This window comes from Branchiostoma belcheri, unplaced genomic scaffold, assembly GCF_001625305.1.
Source record: "Branchiostoma belcheri isolate BF01 breed outbred unplaced genomic scaffold, Haploidv18h27 scaffold235, whole genome shotgun sequence".
Lineage (NCBI taxonomy): Eukaryota > Metazoa > Chordata > Leptocardii > Amphioxiformes > Branchiostomatidae > Branchiostoma > Branchiostoma belcheri.
In genome coordinates, this window is record NW_017803838.1 from 192,722 (window position 1) to 202,647 (window position 9,926).

A 9,926-nucleotide genomic window follows, 5' to 3' on the forward strand; every position below is an offset into this window, starting at 1 on the left:
AACGTTATTTGTCATCCTAAATTCAGCGTTAAGCGTTAATGAATAATTCTTCGTTACGCCTAATTTTGCCTTTCAAAGTGCAGGAAAATGCGTCATTGAAGGTTCAAAAATACAAAATTTCCCGGGGGAGAATGCCCCGGACCCCTACACTTGCTCGCGCCTTGGCGCTCGACTCGCGCTTCTGCGCTCGGTCCCTTTAGCTCTAGCCAGAACCAGTTTTCCCTTCAATTTCCGGAAGTTTGCGGAGAGTTACAGAATTTTTTTAACGAATCCGTCAACCTTGACGGGCAAATTGAAAATCTTGAGTAAAATATGAAAACATCAGAAGGACCGACAAACACTCTCAACACCATGATTTGCCTCTCAAAAATGCGGGAAATTGCGTTTTTGAAGGTTTAAAAATCCTAAATTTCCATTGGTAAACTGGGCAGACTGAAAAATGCAAGCTGGCCGACGTCGACTCGGACACCGGGTATTTGTGAACGCACTCGGGGACCAGGGCAGGTGGGAAACACAGGGAACACATATCTTTAATGCATGCTTCATAACATGTAAGGTATACGTAGTTTTGTCAGTGATCACCTTTTCTCACAAAGCGAGATACCAAATCCAGTGCAGCTCGAAAAAAAGCCTGTCAATTTACCGTTAAGCGTTGCCGACCGTCCTGAATTTACCGTTAAGCGTTATCGGCCCTGCTGAATTTACCGTTAACCGTTGCCAGGACCCCCCCCATGCAGACCCTCATTTGATACTGTCTTCCCCCACCGAAAGATCTTCTTGGAAATTATCTGAAAGTGGCAAACTGTACTCTTGAGCAGACCAACTCCCCTGAGATGTTATCTGTTTATTTGGCCAATTTTTACTCTTTCCAGCCACTTCCTGAAGCCTGGTAGAGCCTGATGGATTACTAAGTAGTATTATTCTGTTGGTGTTTAGTCTAATTTTCAGCATTTGTACATCTCACCAAGGAGATTTAAGTTAAGCCTGCTCACTCTTAACCCTCCCACTAGTGAGAGGTGTAGCCTGTAGGAATCAGTATAGGTCCTGGAGTATATAAAGTATTACTAGTATATATCAACGAAAAATGTGTTGATGATGATAAAAGAGAAAAAGAATCCAATATCTTAAGTTAGGTTAATCAGCTAAAACTTGTACTGCTTTAGGCCTCACTGATTTTAATTTTATGGATGAATTCCGCGCATTGATTAAAAAAAAAGAAAGAATCATTTCCTCGGAGAGTCTGGACTGGGTGCCATCCTCCGTACGTAGTCCATGGTAGCTAGCCGACATAGGGAGCCAGACTGCCAATGCTCCATGGAACTCAAGAACTCTGATCTGCCAACTGATAAATGTCGCAACAGGCCAGCACGTGCTGGCTTGTCATAAAAACTGCAAATTTACAGTACCAGCTTTGAATTCCTGTGGTTAAGCAGCATTTTTTGGCTGGAATTTTTTTCCCACACGCACTAGTTTGTCATCCATATAATTCAAATCGGTGTGGCCTTACCTTGTCTAGAGAAATAAAAGTTATGATGTGGTTGCTTACCAAATCAATAGAACTATAAAAACTGTATAAATTTCATTCAACATTATACAATAATGTAAAAATAGCAGAATTACACTACAAAACAATTGGATGCCCATTATTGATCTCCAAGCAGATCCTTTGGTGGCACTACACAGTATCCAATAGCACTACACAGTATATGTGTCTCAGACTTGCCACCAATAGGATCTGAGATTTGGCCTATGGTGGAGCTTGCTAAAGGCATCAGGTGATCATAAAATACTTTTCACCCAATTAGACCTAATCATTCTTTTCTTTGATGGCATAAACTGCATATTAGTGCATCCATTGTGGAGGTTGGTTATCACCTATTCACAAAGCACACATACTAAAGATGTGTGAGAATGGGGAGGAGAGGTGATTATCACACCCTGGTGATACAATGAACAAGTTCCAAAGCAGCAAGAGTCAGACTCCAGTCAGATCATAGAGGCAGAACAACCTCCTTGGTCAGATGAAGTTGACAAAAGAGTTACAGATGGGGGACAGGGGAAGTAAATTAAAGCATTTTCTGAGTTACCAGCCTAAAACTTACAGTGTATGAATTACACACACAAGCACAAAGACACACAAACACACACTCACAGCCAAAATCAAGCGATCATCTAAAAACGTAATTAAAAAGGACCACCTTGAGTGCATACATTAATGTAATTTTGCATGCAATTCTATAGTCAACAGGACTGTTTCAATTGAGAAAAAAGAAATGAAATTGTTGTGGCCTAACAGTTGTTGTTGTTCGTCCGTCGTAGTTGTAAAACAAGCTTAAATGCATAACAAGACTATTAGTCTAATATCCTACTCCAATGGCTCCAGATATAGAGACTTTTTCTGCAGATATGTCTGCAGAAATGTCTGCAGGAAAGAATTGATTTCTGCAGGCAGGAATTTAGGTTTCCCCGGCAAAAATTTCTGCAGAAATTCTCCTTCAGAAATTCCTGCAGGAAAAATTCTTCCTGAACAAATTTCTATACATTTTGTAATATGATAGAGTATATGTTGACTCCTTTTTCAAGACTTACTTCATTGTTATGTATTAAAGATGTTTTAACACTTAAAAGTATTACTTACAGGAAAAATAAATATGTAGCAAAGAATTCTATCTGTTAATGTAAGCACATAAGGAGCTGTGAAATGGGATTTCTATTTCAGCAAGGAGAATTTAAAGAGTGTCTCTTTAACCTCCCAGAGACACTCTTTAACCTCATTGAGACACTCTTAACCTCCTTGGTTTTAAGATTACAAAATCTATTTTATAAACAGTTTTAACTATTTAAAAATCATTTTTTAAATATACATTTAAGTCAGACCACCAATCAGCCTTTAGTGTCAAATAAGGCTGAGATAGAGTATTTGCAGGTCAGACAAAATTCACTTCATTCAGCCTGCAGAGATCAGTAAACAGTACTAAGATCTTGAATTCCAGGACCTGTAGTCATTGAATGGCAGTCATGGTCATAACTAAATAGTTAGGAAGTGATATTGGACAAATTACTCCAAGCATTCTTCTTCTCAAATTATACAACAGTTACAAAAGAATTATTGTATTATAGAATACAACACAGTGTATTCCATATCTCCCGGTGTACATTGTACCAGCCTGATCACAGGTCAGATTTCCCCATGATACATGTAGGTCTGAGGGCTGGGACTGAGGTTGATATGGGATACACCACATTGTACCAACTCGAGAACACACGCCTTTCAATGTGAAATGAGCCAAAATTTGGTGTTGACCTAGATTAAAAAATACAACATCAGTTCCAATGTGCAGATCTGGTATTTGAATTTTCCAGTTATTCTATAGAACATTTTGAAGCCTGTGTGATAACCAATTTTATGTCCTACCTGGGCCGCGATTATGTTTGATACGGATGTTCCGGCCCGTGTGATAACTAGCGGTACGGCCCGGGGGTTCTTCACGCGTACGGTCAGGGCCTTCCAAATGTTCCATAGAACGATTCAAACGCGTTTCAGCCTAACCGCGTGCACCGATTTCGAAATTTGAATACAAAATTCAGACGTTGAAATTGATGTTGCATTTTCTGGGTTTAGGGACACCAAATTTTCGCTCATCTTGCATTGAAAGGCGCGTTTTCTTGGGTGGGTGACATAAATAAAATACAACACGGTGTACTCTGCAGCGCCCTCTGTCCCAGCCCTCCCGCGGTCAGGCTGGTACCTCGGGCAATACGGAATGCCCAGCGTTGTATTCTGTATGGAACCCGGGCTGTATAGCTACTTTATGACATAGACCGGATAGATAGAATACTACACAGTGTATTCCGTATCGCCCAAGCTACCAACCTGACCCAACCAATCCAATGCACAGGAGGTCTGAGGCAGATGTCATAGTGATACCCACCCAAGAAAACAGACATTTTAATGAGAAATGTGCCAAAATTTGGTGTATCTAACCAAACAGTGTAACAGCGTCATTTCCAACATCTGAATTCGGTGTTCGAAGTTTCGAAAGAGGTGCACTCGGTTCTAGCAAAATGCTTGTGAAATTATGTATAATGGTCCAAAGTGTTATATATAATTATGTATAATGGTCCAAAGTGTTATGTATAATTATGTATAATGGTCCAAAGTGTTATGTATAATTATGTATAATGGTCCAAAGAGTTATATATAATTATGTATAATGGTCCAAAGGGTTATGTATAATGGTCAAAGGTGTTATGTATAATTATGTATAATGGTCCAAAGGGTTATCTATAATTATGTATAATGGTCCAAAGGGTTATGTATAATTATGTATAATACCAAAATCATTATGTATAATTATACATAATCATAGTATAATTATCTATAATTTGACTATTCCCAAGGGACTCATCAACGCTTTCCGCATATTCATTACCACCTAATATGTTACCATAAAAAGTATTAAGACAGTTGGGTTAAGCGTTTGGGATTTATGGGTGGGAGTCCATAATTAAAACGTTTTTCCATAATTATATCGCGGCTTGTTTAAGTAGTATACTTCATAGTCATAAAATTACCATCTATCGGAAAATGATAGTACAGATATATTACCTCCTTTAGGGATTAATGGCTACTGTTTATTTTCCAGATGCAGCACATGTACGGGCGCTACCTGCGTGCTGAAAGTTTCCGTAAGGCTCTTGTTTACCAGAAGAAATACCTCCTGCTGCTGCTGGGAGGGTTTCAGGACTGTGAAGAGGCAACCCTCGCTCTGATCGCCAAGATGGGCGCCTACCCGTCATCAGCTGACATCCAGAGGAGATCACGACATTCCAAGGCATTCACCAGGTGGGGGGAACATAGATCCTGTTCATACCAGACTTTTAAAAACTGGTTGAAACCGCTAAATGATTAGCGTAGGAAAAGACCCTTAGCGTTCATACCAGACTTACATAACCGGTTTTGTAAAAATCCTGTCCGGTGAATATCCAATTAATTGGCCATGACTGCAGTTTGAATAACCGTTCCTCCCTGTCGCACACGGCCAGGATGCTGACCCCTTGACCTCGGAATTATGACGCAAAAACTGATTCAATAAACCCTTAGCGTTCAGACCAGGTTTTTCGGTGGAAAAAACCCTCACCCCCAAAAAAATCCTGAGGTGGTTTTTGAAAATCGGATTCAAACCCCTAAAAAACTGGTTGATTTGCGTTCACACTAGGTTAAATAAAAACCGCTAAATATAAATCTGGTATGAACGGGGTGATAGAAGAGTCAGGATTTCCTAGCAGGGCTCTCACCAGGAGTTTTCAGTGTAGACCAAAATCACATGTCAAGTGCAGAACTGTAGGGGGGTCTTCCCCCTAGAAAGAAAATGCTTTTTGACAGCCAAATTTGGGAAAAATAAATTTTTTTAATCCTTGTTGAACCGGTCTAATTATAGCTCAATTGGTAGAGTGCTCGCTTTGTAACTGGGAGGTCGTGAGTTCAAACCCCGGCCGGGTCATACCAAAGACTTTAAAAATGGTACACACTTCTTTCTCTGCTTAGCACTCAGCACATATGGGAAAGAGTGTGGGAAGGTCAAACACACAGCACTACCAGCGGACCAGCCCCCTGCTGTAGTGCATTTCACAATTGTGTGTCGCCCAAGGGCTACAAAATGGAGATGGGCACCACCCTACGCTCGGACAAGAGCACGGGAGACCTTCTTCTTCTTCTTCTGTTACAGCTCTACTTTTAAATTTAAAGCCACTAATAAGTTTTTGAATCTAAATTTAGGTACATCATTACTATCAAAAACTGAAGGAAAAAAACATTCCAGCTGTTTTGTGAGGAATGTTGCCACCACCAGTGGGAACTACATGTAGGAGGACTTGTCACTGCTAAGTTTAGCTTTCTGCGTTGAGAAAAAATACACTGTGAAATAAAGCTTAAGGGATTTAAAAATACATTGTATCAATTTAACAAGTCCCAAAGGTAAGAAACAGCAAGTTGAACATTTCCGTGAGATAGAGTTGTACTAAACATCCATTCTCCTGAGTGTCTGTCCACAGGTTCCGCTCGGCTGCCTGTGTCATCATAGCTGTGGGCAGGTTACAGTTCCTTGTGCAGAAGTGGAAACGTGCCACCAGGATTGGTTCCCCCATTCTGAACAAGACCATGGCTCGTGGTAAAGGTGAGCAAATCCCGCATAAACCAGATAACTCAATGCATACATATTGAGTACTGTTCTTTTTAATGGAATATAAAAAAAATACATTGTATTTTTGCCCTATTGGACCAAATTAATGATTCTTACAGCAACTTTCATTTTGTGAAACCTGGCGTGCTCATTGTAACATGCTAATAGACAGAATTTAATTTGATTCCCTGGTGGCTTCAGGAATCAAGTACAGACTCTGAGGTTATAATGTTTGAAACACAACACAAACTGCTACTTGCTAAGTTGGAAATTCCGAAGTGTTATTTGCAGAGAATATTGAAAGACCAAACTATGACAATTGAGAAAATGCAGGTTACCGGTATGTACAGTCATGTAGGTGACTGTAACAGTTGATACTTGTGTACAGACAATTTGTTCAGACAGCAGGACATACTGAAATATACCGTTGCCTGAGAGGTACATCATGTATAGCACATCTACATGTAAGTATGAACTTTGTATGCCTACCTGGCAGTGCCTATATGCACAGGCCAGGTACTGGCCCCTAGCTCCCCTCTGTCAGGTACTTCCAGCCAGCTCTATCAGAACTTTATTATTAACCAATAATATGTTCTTTTTTGTCAGATGGTGGACAGCATAGTAGAAGTCTGTCTGCAAATGGTGAACAGTATAACAGAAGTGACAGACAGCACTACAGCACTGTACCTCAAGAAGATGCACAGCGCCACATTAGGCTGTCCCCAGGACAGCACAGCAGAAACCTGTTGCCGAGTGATAGACAGCACCAGAGCAGACAGCCTGCTGGTAGTCGGTATCAGCCCAGTGTACAGCCTGGACAGGGAGACCATCCCTACAGTCTGCCTGGTACTCACCAACACCGGCTTAGTCCATCTCCTACTCACGCTGGGTCAAACCTACGCTTCGGTGTCACACGTTACTCACCTCCCAGGCCACATCTTGCCCGCCAGTCTCCCAAGTACGTGCAACTTGTTATTTTTCGATCCTATAGTCTAGCATTATAAGTGGGTGTCCACTTAGAGAGAACAGTTGCAACTGCAAAATTACAATATCTGTAGGCCCCAACATCTAATGAATGAAAAATCAGTTTGAATTTGATTCCCTTCCATTTTAGCTCTGGTTTGTGAGTGTCGCTGCACTCTTACCTTAGACTCCTCAACCCCCCCAAATACTCCACAGATCGTGTCATACACACAGTCAAAGTAACTTGGCCTGTCATGTACATGTAACTGTAGTTGTAACTAACTGTGGTTAGGCCACACCAATTTTATTTGTTGTTTCTCGCATTCGCCCTGTCCATTTTTTTCTGATTTGCCAAAAAAAAAAACTTTTTGTACTGTAGGTTTGAAATCAACTGCAAAATGCTCAATGAAAGACATATTTTGGCGCCAACGGTTGAAGAAAGTCCTTTCCTTCCTAGTTGTTAAAGTTTTTCAATGTAACAGTGCAATTTTGTTTCATTAAAAGTTCAAAATCTATTGCTTCAACTATAAACCAGCCTGGTATGTTCACTTCGTAGCATTTCTGGCTACCATAGGGTGCCTTGGCCTGTGTTTTTTTTTGTAACTTATTTCGCCCTGTCGCTTCATATTTTTTTCTGAAAAAATCCAACAAACAATAAATTAAATTGGTGTGGCCTTAGGATAAAAGTAAATAGCAATTGTGACCAGAGACCTATCATTATTTATAGTGTGAATGTCCTGACATGTCCCGTGTCCCTGGCAGGTCAGCTGACAGGACTGATGACGTCTCACTCACAGACTACATCCACAGACTGGAGTCCCTGCAGCGCAGACTGGGAAACCCACCCACCGGTAATTTGTGCTATAATACATAATATTATACGATTTGAATGTATAATATATAATCATACCAAATTGCTTTCAGAACAAAAAATAAATAAATAGTCCTGTTTTTTGTCAAGAAAAATTGCACGGTGTGCATTGTACATGTAGGTGGAACGGACTGTGGTGCCATATTGATACATGTGTTTTTTAAATTTGCCAGGCATAATGTAAGCCACATATTATATTATACTTGATACAGCCAGCAGGAAAGCGAAAAGGAATACAGTTAATAATAATTATAATATAATCATATATTTACAAGGCCAGTTAACTCTATGGGAGGAATCAACATCTAGCACAAACTCATTTTTTTAAATCTTTTTTTCTTTCACGCAGATGGGTCCAGGGAATGAAGCTGTCCAAGTGTGAAATACTACATCTACATCTAGGTGATCATCAGTTATCCAATTGTTGCACCCCAGCCAGACCAAGGTTTCACTGTTGTGATGAACTGTGACTGATAGGATGTCAGTAGTTTTCATTATCAAAATTTAATCCATCTTTAGTCTTAGGTCATGATCAATCTGAAATCCAAGAAGCACTGTCAGACAGTTATTTGATTATTTCAAGTCCTCTATACATAAGAACTTATATATATAATTTAGAGATTTGCGTGAATGATTGTGTAGTGTACAATACGTTGTACATACATTGTATGCATGTAAGTTAAACATACAAGTAGGAGCTCAAATTCAATGGTTTGGGCATTTCTCTCTTACAATTATTTTCATTTAATATCATAATTTACTGGGGTTTTTTTGGTGCATTATCATGACAAACTTCCTGGTTTGAGACCTTTAATTTGATTCATTTTACTGAAATGTGATTACTGGTTTATACATACATGTACTACATGTAGTTGCAACATTCCATTATTTGGCAAACATCTACATCTACATTGTATGTTAGCAGAAATTTTGGCAATGTGCCTAAGTATGTGTCAGTTATACCAGTAATGGAACTCTGACTTGTAGAAATCCCATATTTGTGCACCAGGCATCAAGTTGTAATATTATGTTACTTATTAAGTTTGTATATTCTGAACTAAGAAACATTGTTAGGAATTTACTGTAACAGTTGCAAGTTTCTTCACATTTGTGTATGCTTGACTGCCATTAAAGAACTTGCACATAGTATGTATGTGCACCCAGTGATGAAAGTGTTGGACTCATTGTCTACTAGCCTTTACTACATTTAATTTATTACAAAATTGTATAGTGTTTTAATACAGAACAGAATAATTGAGATGTTTAAAATGCCACAATCACTTAGTAAAGTCATACCTTAGTAAAATCTACTTTGATGAACGAATCAAAACGGGACTGTAGACATTAAGTTTTACACATTCAAATGTGGCTGAGATTTGTGAACCAAACCCAACCCATCGAAGACGGGCCGCCAAACATAAAAATGGAGGGAAATGACAGACAACAAGCCAACAAAGACAACATCACCAGACCAACAAACTTGGAAAACACCACTTCAAGCGCTAACGTTGTAAGAACTGTGGAACCTCAAACTAGTATGTTTGCGTCAGCGGAAAGGCTGTCGAAGTAACCACTACATGAAAAACTGCGGCGAAAAAGTAACATGGGTTCGTCCCAAAATTAGACGCAAGTGAGCTACAAAAGAAATAGAACCTATGCAATGCAACTTGCTTGTTGCTGTCAACTTACCCGTTAAAGATTGAACCGATACATGTACGTACTATAACTTGCCATACCCGGCCAAAGACGACTACATTACTGTTACTCTTTATTTTGTGCTGTATAATGTATATGCGTTACATTATCTATCATTGTCATTTCTGTGAATTCCTTAAAACATCTACTGTTAGTTTGTGTAACATTACGTAGTGCTACAATCTGCGTAAAAAAAGTGGGCTTCATCACGTGTT

General features: G+C 39.5%; 1 protein-coding gene across 1 annotated transcript in view; it reads left to right on the top strand.

Moving 5' to 3' along the window:
- Positions 1–9,125, top strand: part of LOC109470836 (A-kinase anchor protein 9-like) — a 21,758-nt gene extending 12,633 nt beyond the window's left edge. Inside the window, exons 11-15 of the mRNA XM_019769924.1 lie at positions 4,647–4,846; positions 6,055–6,176; positions 6,789–7,140; positions 7,908–7,996; positions 8,366–9,125. Of these exons, the coding sequence (XP_019625483.1) occupies positions 4,647–4,846; positions 6,055–6,176; positions 6,789–7,140; positions 7,908–7,996; positions 8,366–8,382 (780 nt within the window). The 3' untranslated portion in view covers positions 8,383–9,125. The remainder of the gene's footprint in view (positions 1–4,646; positions 4,847–6,054; positions 6,177–6,788; positions 7,141–7,907; positions 7,997–8,365) is intronic.
- The last annotated feature ends 801 nt before the right edge of the window (positions 9,126–9,926 follow it).